We start from the raw sequence: 24515 nt of genomic DNA, 5'->3' as shown, positions 1-24515 counted from the left end.
ATAATATAAAATATACCATAATAAATATTTTAAGAGCTGATTTAAGAAAAACTGCCCACATAATTATAAAAATGTGTAGCCTACATAACTTCAATCAAAAACCAAAATTCCATTTCATTTAACACTAAAAAACTATTTTATTCAGTATATTCTGCAATTTTATTTAACTACCAGCTGCAATCAGATTAGGGAAGACATTTTCTTTGGCAATGCATTTTGTATGCTTAGGAATACATTTTATTCTGATTATAGTTTAAGTTACTAACACTGGAATGCAAGTTTCAGTAGCAGATTTTTCTTTCATCTTAAATACAAGTAATAGTGTGTACTACCACAACTCAGACCAGAAATTCACTTYTGCAATAAGAATTCACTCGGCTGCAACCATTTCAATGGTTTTCATAGTACAACTTCTAGTATCTATCACAGTAAGTCTGTATTTAAAACTGATACTTTCTTTGAAATTTGTAGCAGCTAATTTTACTATGTCATCCAGAGTGTATTTAGCTGTGATGTTCACGGGAAGAAATGAGTAATAGCCTCACCACAGGATCAATTATTATTCAATTATTTCTGCTTGCTTTCTATTAAACTGTTTGCACACATTAAATAAAAAAATATGATCAGTTTAACAGAAAAACAAATCCTATTATTTTACCACAGCGAATATTCTTCTGTCCAACAAATGTTATGTGCATGGCACAAATTATTACATCTGCATCTTTTAACTGCATCAGTCCCTAGAAAAGCCAAGTTTTTAACCACAGGAAGCTCAAATTTATTTAATCACATCATCACAGAAGTCAGACAACTTCCTAAAAGTTAAGTAATTAAAAGGTTCACATCTCTGACATGAAAACTATGAATTAAGTATGGAAAAAAGTCAGAAACAGTTTACAATAATTCTCAGCCATCCTTTTTTGCAAGCCATCCTACCTACTAATAGTGTTTTTTTTAGGGGCAAATTGAGCCCACAAGTAAGGAAATAAATCAGAGGGAAAGACAGAAAAAGCAATTTTTATTTCAAATGTTAATTTTATCTTTATTTTAAAATAAATTCTCATTATATTAGCATAATAGATTTCTGTATCTATCAGCATAATATATGTGCAAGCCAAGTGTCAATCTCTGTCCATGGGAAGCCAAATCTCATCATTTAAGTTTGAAAACCATGAAACACATCACTGTTAACCATGAAAACATTGCTGCCTCAAGAAATAAGATACTCCCAAATCTAAAGTCCATTTTAAGAGAACCTTTTAAATCACACAACTTCATATTTTTTTTTTTATTTCTAAAGCACTGTAAATCTAAAGAATTTCTGAAACCAGTAAATAAATGGGCAGATATGGACAGGAAACCTAACACCTTTTCAGTCACACAACCATGAGTGCAAAATTGCTGTGTAAAAATCAGATCTCTCTCAAAAGATAGAAAAGCTCTTTATAGAGTTTTGAAATGCTGGSTCTGCCAAAATAAATGAATGACTTGCTGATCTCAGTGGCTCAATTACCTTTGAACAGAAAACTTAGATACAGACCTTTTCTTTTTCTTTCAGTACTTTCTTTTGAAAAAGTATCACTGTGATTATGACATTTTTCTTTCATTTCTTAAGCAGATGATTTATGGAGTATCAACTTTAAAAGGAAAAACTAGCAGATTAGATTAGATTAGATCAATTTTTTTGCAATCATTCAGTTTTTCTTGAATGAGAAGTTCTGAAAGAAAGAAGCCAGCAGGAACATTTCAACAAGATTCAGGACAGATGTGAATTTTTAAATTTTTTTTTAATTTTTTTTTCAGTAAGATCATATACTTAGGTAACCAAATACAGACTTCTTAGTCTAACTACATGTACCTCATACAGAAAGATAAAACAAGACACCCTTAAAAAGAAAGTTCATAGGAGAAGGACTGAAAAAGGGAAGATTGCAGAGTCTCACAAACAGATTTTAAAAACAAAGATTAAAATAACAAAATTACTTTTTCTGATTCTCTATGACAGATACACCATAACTACGGCATATTTTGTAGATGGTTGTGTGATGCCCATAAATGTATTTCACCGCCTTTTAAAGCCTCCAACAAGGCAAGACACAATGAATAATGAAGATTCCCTCTTTACTGCTGCTTTTACCACTTCATGTGGCATAGGTGCAATTTTGAACTGAATCACTGTGTTGAAGAACATCGAGTCTTCTCAAAAAATGCATTTCATTTTGACTCATAGAGCTTAAAATAAGTGTGTCCAATCTACAATTTTACTCTTATAGTTGGCTGCTAAACAGCTTCATTTAGGTCTCCTAATATGCAGTRAACACTGGATATTCACATAATATAAAGTAAAAAGCCACACAGGATTCTGATATAATATTGCTGAAATCAACAAAATTAGAGAGAGCAAAACCGTGAAACACTTCCTCCCTAGAACATGCACTGATATTCTTTTTTTATACAATCTATCAATAATATTAGCCCTAACACRCTAATATTAGAATACAGTCTTGGCATTTTCTTTCTTGGCACTTTTCAGCTATTTAGTTATTGCAAGGTTATTCATCRATGCACAGCAGAACTAACCTTGCTGGCTGAACAAAAGAAGGTACAAAAAAGCATCGCACTATAGTTTTTGATTTAAAGAACTAGAGCTTTCCAATAGCACATATGTGCAATCAGTTAAAGAAAAAAAATAAGTTAACTCTTAGAGCAAACCACCCTTTTCATACACTTACATGTAAAAGAAGTGGAAGACTGAAAAAGAAGTATTCAGAACGAAATCTTAATTTCACAGACYTCATCATCAGGGCCTATGTTTTCACTGTGGGCAACTCAGAGCCAAGCTGATAATGCCAGAGACATGGGGGTTGAGAAGATATGGTATCCAGATAATGACTGAAATCTGTGCAGCTTCTGTTTCCTACCACCTCCTGGGTGAAAAGTTATGTATTTTTTAATGTTAATTTGAGTAGAAAGCTACATTTTATCTTCATTCCTTCCTAGTCTGCATTACTCCAAATGTAGGACAGCAGTTTGTTTAAAATGTACAGGAGAAATGGTATGTTTTCACTAGATAATGGGAAAAAGTGAAACACTTCTGTGCCTACTTCAAACATCAATTCAAGGAGACATTTGCACTCCTTAGACATCAAAGTTGCTGTTACGTTTGTGCATGTTTAGTGCTTCAGCAAAACATAGCTGGGTCATGAGCACGCCACTTGCTGGAACATGGTCAAAAGGCACTTCTTCAGTGATGACAGGGAACAAAATATTATTTCTAAGCAAATGTATCTGAGGAAGAATTCCAGCTACRGCTACACAGAGGAGCTTTTCCAGAAAGTTCAGAAATTTTCATATGTAAATTAATAAAAGATGGATTTGGCTCTTTGTAGAGAAACTTTCTCAGTTTTGAATGCTGTTTTATAAAATTATCACTCCAGTGTTGGTAAAGAGGAAGCAGCCCTTCCTTCTTGACTCAGTCAACATTAAAACCCCACCAGCCTTCTCTTGTGCAATAACTATCCTTAGAATGATTTGTGCAGTGTGTGCCTAGAACTTTGTCTCCTGCTCACCATGTTCACTAAGTGTGGTAAGGGTAACAAACATTCCCAACAGGATGTAGACAGATGCCAGTACTGCTACAGCTCTTCCAACAAAGGTGCCTTTCAAAATCCCACTGTTAAACTACAGAATGGACCTTTTCTCTAGCAGCCTAAAGCCTCATGGCAGGTAAGACCATAGGAAGTGAGGTACACACAAGGTTCTCTCCCACTGTGGTTATTTTTCTTATGTGCCAAAGACTGCCACWTTTTTTTTCTTTGGAAACTAATTCCAGGCTTACATCTGCTATTCAGGCATTTTTAATTGGCTTTAATCATTTTTGTAGCTTTTTAATTGCCCCACTTTAACTGCTAGACCCCTACATGATAGCAATGAGCATGTGCCCATTTGCATTCAAAAGGACTATTGGACAAATAAGACTACGCAAAAATTTCTTCCCCTGTGCCTACCTAAACTATAAAATGGAAACTCGGTACTGTCATAACTTATCCTACTGTTGTAGGTCCAGATTTGGGGCTTTAAGCCAGGTTTGACATCTGGGCACTGAGAAGCTGTGTCAGCCCCAGAGAGAGCAGGTAGTTCCCTTCTCAAGGAAGCAGCAGAAGCTCCTAGACTAGTTTTTTTAGGTAGTAAAACTGCATCCTCCATTTTCTGTTCTGTATTATCGATCTCAATGTAGCCAACAACAACAATGTAAAATTCACAGTACTCTGGAAGAGCACAAAAGCTCAGAAGAGCTGAAGTCTCTTTTTACATCCTCTCCTGCAAATACATTCACCAAAGAAACAAAATAATTTGATCTTGTGTGTGTACATAAAACATCAACAAAATCACACTGTTTTGCAGCCTTTTATGTATAAATTAATTAAACCTGCAAGAAAATTTAAAAGGCAAAGTTCATTACATGCAGTATTYTTAAAGCTTCACTGAGCCATTAACATGGAAGGACAGATTTACTGTTTTGTTCTAYAATTTTCCCCTATTCTGCATAGACTTTTGTATGCCACAGACCACTCGTCTCTAGTCATGCTACTCTGAASTATGCCTGTTGCTCTAAATTAATGGTCTAGCCAGGCCATTTCTAATAGCCACACCAAAATATGAAAGGCCAGGAAAAAAGTAGAACAATATACTTGTATGAATCAGCACTTCACATCCCCAAACCAACCCACTATGGTAATTTTTCCAGCAAACAAAACAAGCTACTGATTGTATGGTCCAAAGAAACAAACCTGACATACAGTGAAATTAAAAAAACTCCACATTTTTCTTTACACTGGCTTGCCATGATGCCTTAGTATGTATTTAAGTTRCTATATCTGTGGCTAGAAAAAGATTCTAGCATCCCACTGAGGCATTTGGATAAATGATGCCAAAGGCTGAGTGACTTCAACCACCCAAGAAGTTTTTACAGCTTCAAAGCACTGGAAATTGGAAGAAAGRTTATTACTACACTTTTACAGGGGACTCCTGGGCACACTATCATAAACTGCTGTTCAAAGCACTTACTTGCAGTTCTAAAGCAATTCATAATTTATTGGAAAGAAAAGATAATGCCAAACAAAATAAAGACAGTTAAACACAGTATTGTTTAGGCAGAAGAGAAGTTAAATATCCTTGAGTTAGTAGTTGCTTTGCAGAGTTGCCTTAATCTTGAGCCCTGTCACAGATCATCTCCTATAACCTTAAAGTTTCAAAAACCAGTTAAGATATTTTTATATTAATTTTCATTAAGCAAAGAGTCAGTGATTTTACATGGTATAAGAYAAATGCCTGCTGAGTAAAAGGCTTAACAGGTACCCAAAATTTGCTATAGGGAGRGTCATAGTTTTGATGTCCTCCTAAATCATCATTAGCTATATTTACATACCAGTTACAAATGCTGATGTTACTGAACTCTAATATGGTATTAGAGGGGGGAAAAAAAAGGAAAAACATCACTGGATCACAGAGAAGAAAACATAGGATGTGCAGTTCAGAGAAGGTTTTTTTTGCCCTCTTCAAAACATGAATTAAAACCCTTTCATTTCTATCAGCTCCATGGGCTGATAGAAATAAATCCAAATGTTAGGATCACAACATGATTCTAATCAAACCAGTTTGAATTAAAACTGTACCTTACAGTAAGTATAAACACAAAAAATTTCCTTCCATTAGAAGAATTCCTGATAGCCAGAAAGATAAAAATGCAAATGGGGGGGAGTGCACAGCAAAGAAAAAATTTTAATCCTGCCTCAGTGCCTATGTTTTTAGTCTTTTTCAGAATAAGCGTATGGAAGACCAAACACATTGTTCAAAGTCATAAATCACAATGAATGAACAAGGGTGTAACAGCAGGACAGTGATGCTGGAGCTCAGCCTCAGGCATATGAACATTTGCATGCCAAATTAAATATCAGAACATGGAAAAAACATCCTAATTGAATACACTAAGAGCATACCTTACACTATACACTCAGCTGATTAGGTGAATCAAACACTGAACTTGTTCAGTAGTTAAAGTTTTGATTTCATCGAACCACAATTACTTTCAGCACATTCTGCCACTTTGCCACTTTGTATTGCCCAGGGAYAAACTTGTGCCTCTTCAGGAATCTGCATTAAAAAAAAAGTACTTGGATGCACACTTGTATACCTCACCAATGCAAGGAAAACCACTTCAGACAGAAGAGAAACAGCGTTGGATGCATCTGGAAGAAATGCTGCCCTCTGCCTAACAAACAGTGCAGCTGAAAGTGAGACAGAAAAGGGTAATTTTGTTTCAGTGCCAAAAGCCTTTGTTGAATATATTAATTGGAAATAAGTAATTCCATAAAAGCATTCAAGTTAACCTTAAGTTTTAAAAATGTTCTTAGTTGAATGCTTTCGTTAGAAGTGCCTATCGTGCAGGACGTTGCTTCCCATGTCTGTCTGGAGAAGCAGTCACAAGCTGATCACTGCCTTGAGCTTTCCTTGCTCTATCCACAGTGAGGAGCTCATGGGCACACACCTCCAACCCATCCTTTCCACCTGGGAACTCTGGTCCCACAGCAGCAGAACTGGCATGTGCTGCACACTCCAAAAGAGCAGCCATTTATTCACATTCACTGGGAACAGCCCCTCAAAACCTGACTGCTGGCCTTGTTTTTTCACTCATGGAAAACTTCTAATGAGGCAGCACTTACTGCGTTCCTCTCCTTCCAATGCCTATGGAAACAGCCAAGCTCCTGTCTCATTTTTACCTCTGTTTCTCAAGGAAAAAAAAAAAWAAATCGCTTTAGGCCCATAACACATGGGAAAAGCTTACTCTAACCCACATTTTTTAGACAGAACAGACCCTAAGCCAAGTAGACATGGCACACTCACACTCACATAGTGTAGAAATCCCCAGTGCCAATGGGATTCAAACGTGGGTTAATCATTTGCATTTAGAAGGATGTGCCATAAATGGCTGACTGACACATCTCCTGACGGCAAGGCATTGGTTCATGTCTCCTCTCACACAGGGAAYGAGACTGTGCCCAAAGCCAAGAGGAGCAACCTCATGGCTCGAACTGCTCTCAGCCCATGTGCCCAGGCTTGCATGGACCTCTTCATGAAATGTTTCACAGAAGCTGAAGAGACTTCAGCTGAGCTGCAGATGAATAAGGCATTTTGATATTTGTTATGTCTAGAGACTGGACTAATTGGACATGTAAACACCCAGTGTTTACACCTTTAGAGAGTGTGTTCTGGGGCCAATTTTACGAAAATCCACCACAATTTTTTGAGCATTTAATTTTCCAACTTAAATGTTGTTTTAGGAATTGGGGTTTGTTTGCTTGTTTTAAGAAACGTGTTTGGAAGGTTTACACACTACAGAATACCGTGTGTCCGGTTCAATATTTGGCTATACTGAATTCATGAAATCATTTTTCTCTGCTCAGTACTGAATTTATTCCAGCCTACAGGGAACACAACACTCCCTTGTAGCTGAACTGATAACATATGCCACTATTACAATAATTTGCTGTTCTCATTGTAGAGGAATTTGTTCTTCCTTATGCTCACTAAAATTAAATAAGTATGCATACAGTCTCCTGGGTAAACTGGACTTTATGACATGGTAACATCAAACAAAACGCCTTAGAAGTCCATTTCATCCTGTGCTGCATCTCTCACATCTTGTACTGCATTTATTAGTTATTAACCAAGACATCTGTATGGGTATAGATATCAGAACAAGAGACAAACRAAAATTAAGACACTTCCATGCAGTAAGCCAAACTATAACAAGAGACTTTTGTGTAATATCCAAAACAATTTTGGCCTCAAAGAGTTAGTGTGAAGAAAGTCCAGGCACCACCCTGTGAACAGGCATTGCTTGTTAGATTTTAGTTCTCTTAAATGTGATACGGGTTCAGAAAAATGGCATCTCTGCCAGATGAACACAACCACCAAATCCCTACAGTTGGGTTCACAAGCCCAGACAGTGCAAGCACTGTAGCAATGAGGGGAAATGGTCTGGGGCAGGATGGGCAGGGGGCACATAGTGGAGTACAAGGCACAAAATTTGTTCTTATTTACAGAACAAAACAAACAAAAAATTCCTGAATGTTTACTGCTCTATCCAAGCTCATTGGAAAGCTCTTAAAGAATAACTCTTAGCTTGGTAAATAATATAAAGGATTCACACTAAATTTCTRAGTCAAATTCCTAATCTGAAAGATCATTTTTTAAATTCAGATTCTGAACTTTACAGAATCACTTCTCAAACGTTTTTTTGCAATGCATAACTCTTTTTTCATTTATGARAAACAAAGCTCCATTTCCTTTGAGCAACCCTGGGTTTGTAGCATTTTTTCTATTCACTTTATATTTCTACACTGTGTTACAAAATATGCTAACAAAAATTGCCTCTAGTTCATCCTGCACCATAAATAGGGAGTTTGCTGAATTGCTTTTAGTCATATTTTATAAACATGAGCAACATTTTCATGTACCTTTGACTCCAGTCACTGAATGGCAACTTACTGTTCCCAATCCCTCACTTAAGAAATAATCTTATTGGTTTTCATCATTATGGCTTATTTCTATATACTTTAATTTTTTTTTTCCTTCAAATCACTGCTCTTTTTATATTACTAAACAATTTATGCCCATCTTGAATTTCCCTGTATTTATTCTAGCTTTTCTTTATATTCTATACCAATATTTCCTAGATCCACTCCTACTGACTGAAATTGATGGTGTGTTCTAYAAAATCAGACTTTTAAATTGTAGTKTGTGATTGCTGCTAGATGTGCCAAAAGAGTGATAGTGAGAGTTAAATAGTATAACAAATGAAGGACCACATTGTGTCAATATTTCATCTCTTCCAGTTTTACTGCCTACTGTAACAGCGTCAAAGGAAAGTTTAAAAACATTCAGATGTAATCATTTTCCTACATCAGCTAAACAACCATACTGCTGTACCTGCATGTTTTAGCATGCCTTTTCCTTTGATGTCTATGCTACATTTAGTCCAGAACCTCTTTCTTTAGCTATTCCATGAAATGGTACTCAGTGAAAAAAGTCTATGACCTATGAAAAGCTATCTGGGTTAGCCTCAATTATCTTTCTATCAGCTTGGGAAAACATATTTGAGTCTTCTTTCATTATTTCTCCAGCTGAATAGAGAACAATTAAAATTTCTTTAATTTCCATAATTATGTAGTTCCAACAATTTGTACCTTAAGCTCCTCTAGCTTCTTAACACATACACATTCCATTGTGTCTCAAAGATCTGTTCAAAAGGCAATTCGCTTCAACACATCTTGTGAGAATGAAAACATTTAACTATAAATAACAATTATACCAGAAGCATTTCTTTCAATAAAGTCTGACTTTAATACCAGTTCACCGCCTGTTCATTAAAATAAGATTTTAAGTGGCAGCAGCACAAAATCTGATGCTATTCACCATAATTTCAAAATAAATCCCACAAAGTTATCCATTCGTCCTTTTTGCACTAAGTACAGACACAGGTGCATAATCTGAAACTCAAACCCGATCCCATGGATATTTTTATATTCACTTCCTCAAAGCACCACAGAGAGCTGCAGAGGACTGTAACAGCTTCCTTGGGAAATCCCACCTTAATTTTACTCAYGGGAAAACTGAAATAATGGAACTGTTTGGAATACCTCAACATCCCAAATTCTAATAACACGTAATGCAATGGTATGAAAAAGTATTTGAGACAAGCATTCTGAAATTCTGTTGGAAATGTGACATATTTTCATTAGGACTCCATAAAATAAGTTACTTAAGACAGCTCCTGTTCAATAACAGTCAATACCAGCTCATTTGATTTTAAATGTACTGCTAAATCATTRCCTAATACTGCTAAAATCATTACTTTTTTTCCTGCTGTTTAACTTTTTTGGTCACTTTTTTTCCTATGATAAGCTGCTTTAGGATAAAACTGCTGTGAAACTGTCTTTGAAAGGTATTCTTTGAAAGGTATTATTGTAGATATACCCACTTTTCCTGWAATGTTCCTCACAAAAGCAGCTCATCTAATAGTTTTCCCTAATGCCACACTSTAGCAGGAAATTACACCACTTACTGGAGATTAGGCCTTATTTTGCTGCAGGCGGAGAACATCTAAAGCACCACCAATCAAACAATCGAATACTGTTACATCCAATTTGTAGATACAAAACGCAAGATTTGAAAAAATAATATCATGTGACTCAACTCTCAGAAAAAGGTTATTTCACTGAATTTTCTGAGTTCTATCCTCTGATTAATACCAAYCTTCTGGAAGACTGATACCTGTGTGTAATTCTGAGAAACACGCTGAGTCCTGTAGAGGGGCTCCCAAGGAGCTGTTTTCACCTGTACATTTCCTCCATAGCTGAACCAACATGCCCTGTGCAGACAGACGCCCAAGGACAAAGTACTTACCAGGCAATGAGAGAAGAAACTGTGCTACAGACAGGAACCCGCAATTAAACCAGAATTGCTCTGTTCCTGCAAGAATGACRCATCTGTGCAACCCTCTACAAAAAACAATGTGTTGACTTGCTATTTTATAGACAGTAATGACCTTTACCAGGTCAACTAATAAATTTATTTACTCATATGGTATTTTTTTTTTAAATAATGGCATATATATATTTTCATKATGTATCCTGTTCTAATGACATCAATGTACACAAAAATCAAAATTCCTAAATKAAATTTTAAATGCCTTAGATTAAAAGATTAAAAATTATTAAAGTAATTTTCTATTTTTCAAAATTTTAGCCATTACTTGTAGAGAATGGGTAGAAACCAGCAAGACCTTCCTGAGGTGTACAATTTCTGTATTTCCAAGATTGTTGCCAGAGGGTATATGCTAATTCTCTGGTTTATTTCAGCCCTATCAGAAAATAGCAACCACCATATAATTGTAGCCATAATGCAAGCTTCCTTTTTATCACTTCCTCTCTCTGTTTTTCCATATCTAGGTCTCCCCAAACCACCTTGACTCCAACATCTCCCCACTTTTGGTGCCTCCTCTAAACATACCTCAAGACTTTTAAAATTCCAAAATGCTTCCCCTTATGCATCCCATAACATCCCACAAGACTTTTAAAATTCAAAAACGCTTCCTTCTATGTATCCCATAACAAGTCCCAAATGCTAGCAGGCATCAACCTTGCAGAGCGATCCAAAAAGTCCCTTACTCCTTGGGCTGGCCATCTCCATCCTGCCTGTTTCTCTGTTTCCTTTTTGTTTTCTTCCTTTTCTTTATTTTTGTTTTTAAACAGGGACACAGTTTCTAGATTTATGTTTCTGTGTATTACAAATTATTRACATACGGATGATTTCCACACATGATTTTTCATCATTTTGGAAGTGACATCTCAGTRGGCCTTTCTCTTCTCACACTGTGCTCCAGCCATATGCTTTATGCAAKTTTAGTACTTTCTCTGATGAACATGACAGTTTTGCAAGCTTTTACAYAGACTATAAACTATTTGGACTATTAATGGTACCTGTATTGAATTTTCCCTGGCATCTGTTGCTCACTGCAGAATACACGTGTTGAGATCACAGATGAAACACTGGAGAAAAGGGCACTCATATCATGTAAAGTTTTAACTACACCACTTCTTGCTCTTAGTTTTATATGTCTGAGCAGAGTAAATGACCACTTAGGGCAACAATATGCCCCTTTAAAACACTCTGTACTCGACACACAACAAATCTGATTTCACGTGCACTCCAAATGCTGCTTTTAATCTCTCATATGCAAAGAGAAAAATATTCAATGCATTTTTCCTACAGTTCATGACTGAAAGCTATCATACCCATTCGTAATCTTTTCCTTGAAGTGTGTATCACCATGAAGTGTATGTGACCACTAACTTTTAAAATAACCTATGTACTTTTGTTCACCTTATTTCTATGACGAGACCTCACAGCAAGGATGGAATAACAATATGGAAACTAACCATCTAATCCAACTGGACACATTTTATTGAAGTCTTATTACTTCCATGTGTAAGAAGAAAATAAAGCCAACTGCAATCCTCAATTTTTGGCATTCTCAGTATGCATTGTATCCAGAAAACGAGAAATTCACTTTTTGTTTTCATTTTTACAGCACAGTGATAGTAGACATATGGACTTAACTTTAGAGATCAGGATTTTTAACTGAATAAGAAAAGCAAGGTCCTTATTATGCCTAAAGCAATACTGTTCYTTAAAAAGTTGTAATACTTTTTATTTTAATCTCTTTTGCAATATAATCTTTAAAGTAACTTATATCAAAATTTTAGTATGGACGATAGAGTCTTTAAGAATGAATATACAGAATAACAACAATACGGTTATAACACAGTGTCAAGTCAGTCAATTCATATGAAAGAAACTTGTCATGGATAAATGCAATGCCAAAGAGTTATATTCCAATATATTCTGAGGGATCCTATGTAATAGACCAATAGTTCTTAAAATACAAAGCCTAGTTTCCTAAGAAATATGAATATAAAATGATGAGCAACCATATTTAAATGATTTTTTTTCAATTTTGACCAAGATAAACAACCATTCAGTAAAGCAATTTTAACTTTGCTTTCTAAACAAGYGATATTTGTCAAGATATATCTCTGATATGCAAAACAACACCTCAAGAAGGATCAATCAGRTAAGTAGCTTTCTCAGACGAGTTTTGAGGAAATTAAAAACTCATGTTGTAATTTTAGCAATAYACTGGGCATCCCATGTTCTTCTGATGATATATACTGATAACATTTTTTAGCTCACTTGCTTACTTTTTTGCCCAAGACATACACTTTCCTTTGTTATCTGGTAGATCTTGACTTTGCTGCACACCTTAGAATAATTTTCTCCTGAAGTGTTGATAATAACAYAAAACGATAGAAGACAGGATCTTTCGGTTATGTTTATTTCCCATTTTTTGTGAGAATTTATAAAGAAAATTCATTTTCTACACTCACAGCTGGCAGTACCTTATGACTTTATCAGCCCTAGTTTAATCAGACTATCTACAAAAGAAAGGAGATCAAATGTTAATTATTTAGAAGGATGAAAAATCATGGAATGGTTCGGGTTGGAAGGGATCTTCATCTAGTTTCAACCCCCTGCCATGGGCAGGGMCATCTTCAACTAGTCCAAGTTGCTCAGAGCTGTATCCAMCCTGGCCTTGAACATTTCCAGRGATGGGGCATACCCAGCTTCTCTGAGCAAGCTGTTATAGTGCCTCACGACCTTCAAAGTGAGGAATTTCTTCCACWTATTTCACCTATATTTCCCTTCTTTCAATTTGAATCCATGACTCYGTTTCTCATCACTACAGCTCCTRATGAAGAGTTCTCCAGCTTCCTAGTAAGCTGCTTTCAGATACTGGAGGGCTGCTGTGAGGTCTCCATAGAACTAAATATTTGATTCTTAGGGGAGAAAACATTTTGGTAGAAAAAAATAATTTACCTTAATATAATTACATTAAAATTAGTACAACTACTCTTTAAAAGAAACTGCACCACAAAGGTAAAGAAACACAGTATTCTGATTCCTWCCACACATTTAATTCAGAATTACACTTCCAGAACTAGTAACTCTATTTCTTCCTATAAAAAGGCTAATTACCAGACTTTAATTACTGCCTACATGGTTTGCACTTTGTGAATTTTACAATCCCATTTCTTTCTAGTCCTATAATTTAACTATTCTAGAATAATCAAAAAAGAGTAATCTGATAGTGATGGACACAATTAAGATGTTTCTACAAAACAATACAACTGATGTGYATAGGAAATAGATCAAGTTAAGGGGAAAATTTTCATGCAGGTACAGACATAATGTACATCAGAAAGCTCAAAAGGACTTCCAAAACCCAGTGCTCCAGATACAGTCGATACTAATGCACATCTCAGCCCTTCCAAGCTGTTCTCTGTCTATGAGCTCAACACATGCATGAGCATCACCACAAACACATGTGAACAACTTCTGCAGATTCCTTTTCTAATGAGGTCTCTGAACACTGTGTCAGTCACACTTTGTTATACTCTACTGGACCTGAGTGTTTTTTCTGTGTCTGATTTCAACATTCCGAAAATGTTCTTTTTAAGAAGCTCAAGGGATAAGCATATGAGAAAAATAGAAAAGAACATTAAAAGCAGAACTACACAAGAAGATTTTTACCCTGCATCTTACAGTGCWCATTCTCCCTGCTTTGCAGTGAAAGTTAAATATCTAGCTTAGCAGACACTAYGCACAGTGCCTGGCAGGTACATGATTTCTCAACTATTCACATAAAGTAAGGCAAGCATCCACAAAACTGAAAAAGAGAATAACATTAAAAAAAAAAAAAACAACCCTCAACTTTTAATGTAGTGTTAGGTATTTCTTCTACAGGGAAACATATTCAGGCATGCAGAACACTTAAATAACCCACGTACCTGAACTGTGGAACTGATTTCAGATGCAAATCCTCCTGTCAAGGGAGCCTCGTGGCTAATCAGCAATCGCCCAGTCTTCGCCACCGACTGAAAAGAAAAAACGAATGCTCAAAATGACATCAAATTACAGCTCTTACAATTTCTTACTTGTACCACTTGCAGAATATAATAAGTATGTGACTTTGTTAGCAGTGTTAGAACATAGCTAACCTCTTGCATTTCCAGCAAATGATAAATTATCCTAAAATACTAAATTGAGTCATTACTAGGATGTTTCTATAAWATATAAAAGTACTTTTATAATATATAGAAGTACTCACATTTTCCATTCAATTTTAAGCACATATCAAGAAAAAATTGGAACCTGTTTTATATTAATTTAMCCTATCAATACACACTGCAACATTTCTGAAATAGAGTAAGGATTTTAACAAGTAGCCAGTAAAAATCTGAAWCCTCAAAATACTAAAAGACACATACATAAAGAAATCCTTCACTGATACCTCTCTACAAACTGATCCTATGTAAAGTCATGAATCATTGGTATTCAGAAATTAAAATTGCTAAATAAAAATTCTGGCATGAAAACATGTGAATTAGTGCTGCATATTTTAATTTTACATGGCAATTAGARGTACCATTTTCTGACTTTAGATTTCAATGTTTGTGTAGTTTTGATGTGATCTACTTCACAGATAAATAAACGGCATAATATATACAGATGATCTAAGCACCTTTGATCAAAAAAACAAAACTGTGCTCATTGTGAAACATAACAATGAAAGCAAAATATTTTTAATCTGATAGGAAAYATAAAGCTTCACCACACACAAATATAATGATGTTTATTTCAGCTATGTTAAATTGCCTGAAATAAACAGTATCAGATACCTTTAGTATGAAACATGGCAGCAAAGCCTCAGCTTCCATAATACTATTATAAATAAAACTATTATAAATAAAAAGGCTCATAAAATTTCATAAGTTTCCAGATATGCATATCAGAAAAAAAAAAAGAAAATCAGATTATTGTATATATTAATCTTTCAAGAACATTTACAGTCTGCCATTTAAGATAAGAACATAGTGCACTGCTGGTCTAACATTAGTCATAAAGTGAAAAGCCCAAGACAGCACTCGCTATCAGATCAGACCTTCTGAATACTGTGATCTTCAATTTAATGTCTACACCAGCACATTCCCCAGTCAGGCAGCTCCATGTTATCTACATAATAGCATACATAAAGGCAATGCCCTAATTATGCAGCTTTCTCTCTTATTCAAGTATTTTTCTAATTCTTTTGCTTTTCTAGCAAAGACTCAATCACTGGCTCTAAGCAGTTCATCCAGAGATGCACTGGCAAGTCACATGCTATGAACACGTTCCATATACTGTATAATGAAGTGGCTTGAAAACATTCAGAGCTAAATAAGTCAGAAAAAGTAATTTCACCAGTTGGAACTAATCCAGTTACACAGAGTGATTTCCTGACTATTTTTTTGCCAGCACTGGAAACTCATATCTAAAGGAACAGAGGTACTAACTGCACTATAAATCTGTCTAGTATATCAAAACAACMGTTCAATGAACAAAATGTACACTCTGGTTTTGATATGATAAAACTGATACAATCAGGTACAAGTTGCTATAGTAAAACTGATACAACTATTCAATGCTAAAGTTGAGTTTGGTTGTTTGGGTATTTTTAAATCTTCATATATTTATTCTAAAGAAAGCTTCTTTTGCATATATTTTTTCTGAAAGGTTCACATTTTGATACATTACAAGCCATCAATAAAGTTACAGATTCCTTCATTTCTCAGAATAGGATAGAGTATAATCAAACACTGTTAGAAAGCATATAGGCAAATTCAGATGGGGTCAGACCAGTAATCCAGCAGTCCAGTGATTTATCTCCCCAAAGAGAAACTGTAATGTTTAGGGAGAATAAGAAAAGGGCCTTCACTGTGTTTCAGCCTCCAATAATTTTCACATCACCAGTTTCCTGAATCCAATATGGYCTTTTGCACTAAATAATTAATAACTTCTATTTCATCTGTTCTAAAATTGAATCCATGTAAACAATAAAGAAAAAGGGGRGTCAAGGGGGGAAGGGAAAAATAATATCTTTCTGGAAACCTGCTTCTACTATGTGAGGAATCCTTACATATGATTCCCATGGACTTTGAGGACTCCTTGTCTGCAGAAGCTTGCCAAGAGTAAACAAGCAGCTGTGATCACCAAGTTTTGGATACAAATATCTCACCACTGCTAAAACACACTATATATACATCACTCTTGGTATAAAAACATACAGAGCTTTTGTGCTTTTAGTACCCATCCTAGCCTCATGAGTTTTTGAGGAACACATGCTATCTTAAGTATTTCTAATGTTTGTAAATGCATCATACCTATTGGTAAGTTGTTCCAGTTTTTAACTCCCTTCCTAGTTACAATTTTGCACCTTATGTCCAAACTAAATTGGCTGACATAACTTCAAAGCAACTGTTTCTTGTTTTATTCCTGTTTGCTAGAAGGAGACACTATCCATTATCACATTTCTGCTCTCACATAAATACATTTAGACTGTGATCAAACGGTCTCTTAACCACAATTAACCAGACTAAGCTCTAAATCTTTCAGCAAACAGCACACTCCCAATTCCTTCATCATTCTTACAACCCCACCCTGAATCATCTCCAGTTTTCTATGTTCTTCTTGAAGCACATCCGTCTGGAACCAGCATTCTAGATTATTTCAGAACACCACCAAATACAGCCTCAGTACTGCAGCTCTTGGATGTATGAGGCCTATTGGCCAAAATATAACAGGACAAGTCCAGCTTTTACTGATAACTGCAACTCCCTGTTTCAGGGAAAGGGAGTTAAAGGATAATTGCTTCCTGGAATAAAGATGGAAATACAGTGTACATTTATTATCTCAAAACAAGATTAYATTTGGATATGCTAAAAAGTATCTTATGCGCCTGAACATAGCTCAGTTAATGAGCTTATCTTCTCTTTATCAGTAACTGAATGTCTATTTCATCCGTTCCTTATCTGTTTGTTACCTCTAATTTTTTATCAAGTAACGGTTTAAAATGTTTTCCACATATTTGACCAAAACATTAAAAAAACAGATTCAAAATCCAGCTTAGCAGGACCTTGAGACTGCACTATTTCCAGTGACTAATACTGCTTTTCTATGCCATGCAGTCAGAATCAGTACAGCTAAGATCAGTATTAATGTCTTACTTTTCAAACTATGATAATTTCTTTTGTCAGGTATTTCCAAACAACACTGAATTGTTGATCAAGTATTTCTAATTATTTTTAAATAGCTGCTTCTTCCTTGATACTTTCTTCCTACTTTATGGGTCATTTTCCCTAAATGATTTGGCACAATTGTTTTGTGGAAAAACTGCTCCATAAGGTATCAGACTAATAAATTCTGATCAAGAGATACTTTCATTCAGCAAGCATAGTGAGACTTCATATGCCCTCTTAATCTTAATAATGATACTGTTTTTTCTATCTTACATATGACAGCATTATCCATTAATAACAACAGACAGTAGCAAAAGATGTGATTCTTCTAAACACAATTTTAAAATATATGTTACATAAAAAAATATAAAAATGTTTCAGTCCATACAGCTTAGAACAAAACCTGACCAAAAAAACCCAGTATTTTCACACATTAGTAGTGTCCTAGAATGGCAAACTTAATTAATTCCTACATCTCCAAATGAAATTTAATCTTATTTCCTGGAAGCAAAATAATTGATCAGTTAAAAGTGAAAATTTCAAAACTAGCTGTTCTGCTATCTACATGGCACAGTAGACATGGTTAATGATTATTTGCAGGTATCCGTGCTCTTCTACAAGACTTAATCCAACTTTTTTAATCTGTGGCAAAAACATTAGACCCTGTTAATTTAAATGGGGTAATCATTCAACCTCTAGRATAATCAAAGCCCAATACTCAGAAGAGCATTTACAATTAAATGCAGCTCAGTCATATCAAGTAATATGGTCCTCAACCTTTAAACTTAATAGGAAACACACTGCATAAAACTGGAGAAAACAGTCGCTAAATCTGTACAGCGCAGCAAATTGGCCAGCATAGWATCCTTTATCCTCATTTTCTCACCTTTTCAAGAGGTGCACAGATGGAGTGGTTTTTTWAAATCTGTATTAGCGAGAGAAAATGATGGCTTTTCAAAGAACAATGTATTTTGTCTTCTCATAACCAGAACACTTGTATTTGCGTACAAGCTTGGTTCTCTTCCATTTCTACAACATCCCCATTCTGTCTTCCAAAACCCCAGCATTCACACTTTTTCTTACCTAAGTAAAAAATTAAAATTTTGAAATGCWTGCACATTCTGCAGCTCATGAAGAGTACTTTTGAAAATATATCTTAAAAAAATATGTTACAGCCTAAGAGAACAGCACTGATGAAAATATTCCTTCTTTACAAYTAGGTTGCTTGCTGGTCTTTAATGTCCAGATATACTTCAGAGGACACCAAATGATTCTGTATGTACATCATGTCTCAAATTAAACAAAAATCAACATTTTTTTTCCCACTTTTAGTAACTGACCACAATGAGAAATCAGTGTCAACATCCAGGCATTTAGACAGCATGAGCTTTTCTTGGTGTCATGGTCACTCTCTGCTGTCACAGACAAGTTCAGATGATACAGTCCTGGGCTTCCAAAAGGGAGAGGTCCTACCCTGCCCACAAYCTCTTTTTCACAGCCCATCCCTGACATCTCTTCAACAATGAGAGGGCCACAGGGAAAGCCCATTGAAGGGGATAATCTGATTTATCCTTTAGTTAGCACAGAGCAACAAACACCACTTCAGAGGCAGATTTAGAGATGGAAGGTACATCAAGATTTGCTCAGAAAAGGCTTCAATAGTGGTTTCTCCTTCTGGAAGGCAGCAGACACCCAGGTTATGGCACACCTGGGTCATAAAATGTCACCTCTGCTATGTCCAGTCTTTTAAGAAGAGACTCTAGAGCTTAAAACTATTAAATTAGTCCCAAAACAAAACCAGAAACCAATAGTGACTATACTTTTCCACCTCAATTTCATTGTCATGACTGTTTTACACTGGTGTCATTCACAAGGATAACAAYTGATGGTRCATCAGAGCAAAAYGCTAATGGCACAATCAGTGTGATAAGGAAATGTAAAAAACCTAATGCCTTTGTAAAACAAATGTTTTCAGGGTGCACTTTGAAGGTTTTCTGAACTGCAGCCCTGTGTTTTTGTAGTGAAGTAGTTGAGTGAATTGTTTTTAACCCCCGTGACCGTGACCAAACTCTATCCAAGAGTTTCCATAATCACTTTTCTGTTCAACTCTCAATTCATCACATTGGATGTTTTCTCCCCTCCTACAGGCACTGATGACAGAAGAAAACAACACAAGTCTGGCACTTTCAAAAACTTTSAAATCCAAGTGCTGACACTACCAATAACATACTCTGCCCTTAGGAGAAACCAGTCTTAAACCAAAATGAGTTTGATGCTGAACCACATTTAACACTACTGCTCTCTACACATAGCAACACCACTGCTTCCAGTGTAACCCMCTGYTTCACTAACAGACACTGCCTTTAAMGATATTATCAAGTCAAACTTTTATTATAAATAGTTGTGATTAAGTTGGCTATTTTCTTTCAGAAGAAAATTTAGTTCTCAAACAAAAAAAATTCCATTTCTTACAGAAAAGAAATTACTTTAATGTTCGCTTTCCCCTTTAAATGTTTGCATACTTTTGATTGTGTTCTTTGGAGTCTATAAAAATTTCCTRAAGAATCAAAAAACTAGCTTTCCATAATAATTTTTAAAAAGCTAGCAAAAGTACCAAAATTGTATTTGTATTTAATCCCATTTTGTACTGAGATTGCATGAAGCAATTATAAAATTGTATAAAAATGAACATTAATTGGTATGTATTTTTACTGAAAACAAATCAGAACATGGAAGCTTTAAAAAAAAATCACTTGGTAAAGTTTCAAAAAATGTCCTGAAAAACATTTTCCTTTTTCATTTTTAGATCAGCTTTAATGAATTTGTAYTTGGAAAATGTAAAACCTGAGGGAGGCTACTTTCCCCAACCCGTTAGTTCTACTAATAGAATATAATAGTTCATAACAAATGAAATTGCATAGYAGCATTCTTGATACTGAACACCATAAGCATTGGGATAGAAATAAGATCCCAGATTTTTATTCMGCACTTCCCACTGAGAAATAAGTAACATAATCTGCCAGATAAATCACTGAGGATTACATTTACAGAGCACATGCAGATCCACAGGATGATACACCCCAACTACAATAAATTGTTTGTGATACACCGACAGTCTTAGCTTATGCACTTATTTCATTCCCAATTTGCAGACATCYCAGAGGATGAATGCCACTGGATTTGTGGCATCTCTGGAAAACCAAACAGACCCTCAAGCACTCTTTTTTTTCTCTAGGGTCCTAAGACAAGGAAAAGAAAGGGAAGGGGAATAGATTGTATCTAGTAGCCTGGACATAAGAAATCTGCAGCTTCCTATTAATCCTGTTCTATTTAGCAAATTATAGACATCAGTTACTCAAGAGTGCATTCTCCTAGAAGCAGGAAAAGCTAGGAAAAGTATGCCCTCTTTAAAGCTCCAACCAACAAAAATAATTCTTAAAATCAAAGAAAAAAATTAAAGAAGAAAATCAAATAACATCATTTGCTCTGGGTTTCAACAGAACAAATAGAGAGATATGTACTCTATCACAGTGGCTGCACCACACTCCCAAAAGCTGACTGAAACTCATTGAATCATTTTTCAGTAAAATCAAGACAATTCCAAGATAAACAAATAAAAGAAAAAACATTATTTCGTCAGCTCAACAGGCCCAAAGCGTGAATGAGTTTTCTCRATTACTGATAATGAGACAATCAGCCTTACTCTCCTTCTGTTAAGATTCTGTTAAGTATAAAAAACGTATCATAATATTGTAAATGTATAGCAGGGAATCCTAGCCTAATACTAACTACAACCTACAAAGATYAAAAATAGAACTACTTGGAAAGAAAAAGAAGTCATTTTTTTTACATCACTTAGGAAGGCCACAGGACAAAAACCTTTAACCAAAACTTTTCAAACAATAAAATGAAAAAACCCAGGTAATTCTGTAATAGACGAGTGTGCTGATTAATAGCAGGGAATAGAAAAAAAAGTCCATCACCTTTCTAACTTGACACAAACAGCTGAACAGTTGCTGATTTTAACTGATCCACAGTWGCACAGCACAAATCTTAGTCTTCCTGCTGCTACTTAACCAAAACRGAGGTTTCTAATCCGCTCCTGTCTGCTTTTTCAGCTGACGCAACTGAGGTTTGTACTTTCTGACCTACAAGTCTGGAATTCGTTGACTGCAGATGGCACAGTCAGGGCTGCTGGGACAGGCTCGGATCTACTGCCGGCTTTGGAAGTGCAGAATGAGCTTCCCCAAAGCAAAGGAATCTGTGATAACTAATTTACATGGTAAGAATGATGATGAGCAGATGCTTTAGGGCTCCCAGACTGCAAAGAGCACAAAGATGAAGACACTTTGATTCTGGTTTCTATCAAGGAACAGCAAAACATAGGAGACAACACTAACAGGAAACAGTGACAAGGGAAAGAACAGAGAACAGCCACCCACTAACACTGAGCACAATGAGTCACCTGCAAATATCAGAGTGGTAAGAGAGGCTGTCCTGCTGCACAATCCCCTCTGACACTGTCCCTACATCTCTACCCTCCTTCTCTGGAGTAAGAGGTGAAAACAAAACGCACAACACCCTTTCCCCAAGAAAATGACCAAACAAAAAGAACGTCACACAAAACCCCAAAATTTTTGATCTAACCTCCTTTCTAATTGATTTCAAATCAAAGACCAGATATTACAGAAAACAAAGACCTAAAAGTAYGATATATTACAACTGTAAGTATCATCGCAATGGAGAAAAATGGAGGAAAATTAAGAGTGTATTAGAAATGTATTTGCTGCCCAACAAGAAACCATGTACCTGAAACCAAATGATTAATGTTTCATCAAATAAATTATCAAACCATGCACTGAAGTGCAACAAGTTGTAAACAGCTGTAAACTTACTATCCACTCAGCTCTTTAATTAAAATTATGCATTTGAATATTGATTTCTAATAATGAGAAAAGCTCAAAAAAAAACTTTATTTTACATGGCCACTTTAAATCCATTCTCTCTTAAAGATCAGTCCAGCTGTGCTTCTAGCTGGCTGCTTCTTTCACCACCTCCCTAGTATTAGCAMAATATAGCTGGAAGAAAGTCCTAATGAGACCTCAAAGGAAGGGGAAGCAACAAGCAAACCATCTGGAGCACAGAGAAAAGCTGGGCTATATATTTGACAGTGCAAAGGCAGAAGCAGGAGCAGTTTCTAACAGGAGCACTGGAGAAGGAAGGGAGGAAGGACAGGCCCTGCAGCCCTTGCTTGTCACTGGCTTCCAGGCAGAATACTGTACTCTACCCAATAAACATGACCACTCAAGCACACAAACAGCATTTGTCGTATCCAGCTGTCCACTGGTTCAGAATTGTCCACCGGATACAGTAGTATTTTGAGAGTATCAAAAGTTTTGTTTCAGTCAAGGTATCATTTATTGTTTATCCCATGTCCCCTGATCCAGACACCCATCACAGATTCAGCCTTAGCAAGGCCATCTTAGTTCTTGTCATCTTCTCTTTAATATATTTAGAAATCATGCAAAACTTTCAGTTTGGGTGAAGAAATTGCTTCAAAGTATTTATTGATAATTCTTTCATTAAATATATAGTATTTTCTTAAATTAGATCWGAAAAACGCAACCAAGTGCTCACTGAAGCAGAAGACGTGAGCAATCTGAGTGCTGTCAGTGAGATGAGCCACAGCTGGGAGCGCTCCAGCAATCTCAAAGCACATTTTCAGAACTGCATTCTACATCAYTATTTAGAAAATATTATTGCTGTTTTCTTCTTGGGCAGGCAAATCTGCAGTTGCATCTGGATGATGGGGCAGACTGCATACCCTCAGCAGAGTTGCAGATGACAYCAAACTGGGAGGAGCAGCTGACAGGCCAAAGGAGTTGTGCTGCCATTTGGAGAAACCCGGACAGGCTGACAGGAACCTCATGCTGTTCAAAAAAGGGAAGTGCCAAGTCCTGCCCCTGGGGAGGAACAACTCTAGGTTGTTCCTAGAGTTGGAACAGCTGGAAAGCAGCCTGGCAGGAAAGGGAGGTGGATGCCCTGATGGACCACATTGACCATGACTCAGAAACGTGCCCCTGCAGCAAAGARGGCAAATGGTATCCTGGGCTGCATTAGGAGGGCTGCTGGCACCAGACAAGGGAGGTGATGCTGCCCAGCATTGGTGAGGCCACCTGGAGTGCTGCATCCAGTTCTGTGTTCCTCAGTGAGAGAGACATGGACATACTGGACAGTACAAGGAAGGCCCACAAAGATGATTAAGGGACTGGGATGAGGAAACCTCACACCTACATACCCAAAGGGAGAGTGCAAACAAGACGGAGCCAGGCTCTTTTCAGTGGTGCCCAGAGGCAGAATTTCTGTTGTTRTGCTGATGTTGCATATTAAAATCCAAATCAGAATGGATCTTTTCCCCAGTTGTATGTATGGCAGGAACAGTTCATAAAGAATGAATGTGACCACAGCAGGGATGCACATATGAAACATCTTGCAGAGAAATGTTAACACAACCATAAAACTTACTGACTCAACACAGCACGATTTTAACATTCCAGTACATATCATTTTACATTATAAATGCCAAAAATAATTCTGAAATATTAACGTGGATTCTTCCTGTATAGCACCAAAAACAATGCTGTAGCAATGAAGACTGTGGCAGAGAGAGAAAGAAAAATTAAAACAAGCAGAGGAATAATGCRATGTAACATGGAAAATTTATACAGTCAAAACCAAAAGGGCTTGCTACAGAGCTAGGTAAAAACATCCCAAGAA

The 24515-nt window shown here is 36.1% G+C and overlaps 1 protein-coding gene across 1 annotated transcript in view; it reads right to left on the bottom strand.

Moving 5' to 3' along the window:
- Positions 1–24515, bottom strand: part of BCKDHB (branched chain keto acid dehydrogenase E1 subunit beta) — a 111662-nt gene that overhangs the window by 30732 nt on the left and 56415 nt on the right. The window contains exon 9 of the mRNA XM_057369456.1: positions 14472–14558. Coding sequence (XP_057225439.1) covers positions 14472–14558 — 87 coding nt within the window. The remainder of the gene's footprint in view (positions 1–14471; positions 14559–24515) is intronic.

This window comes from Malurus melanocephalus, unplaced genomic scaffold (genome assembly GCF_030028575.1).
Source record: "Malurus melanocephalus ecotype Western Australia unplaced genomic scaffold, MMel_1.1 scaffold_4, whole genome shotgun sequence".
Taxonomy (NCBI): domain Eukaryota; kingdom Metazoa; phylum Chordata; class Aves; order Passeriformes; family Maluridae; genus Malurus; species Malurus melanocephalus.
Note: the sequence above shows the minus strand (reverse complement) of the source record. Positions and strands in the feature narration are given on the sequence as shown.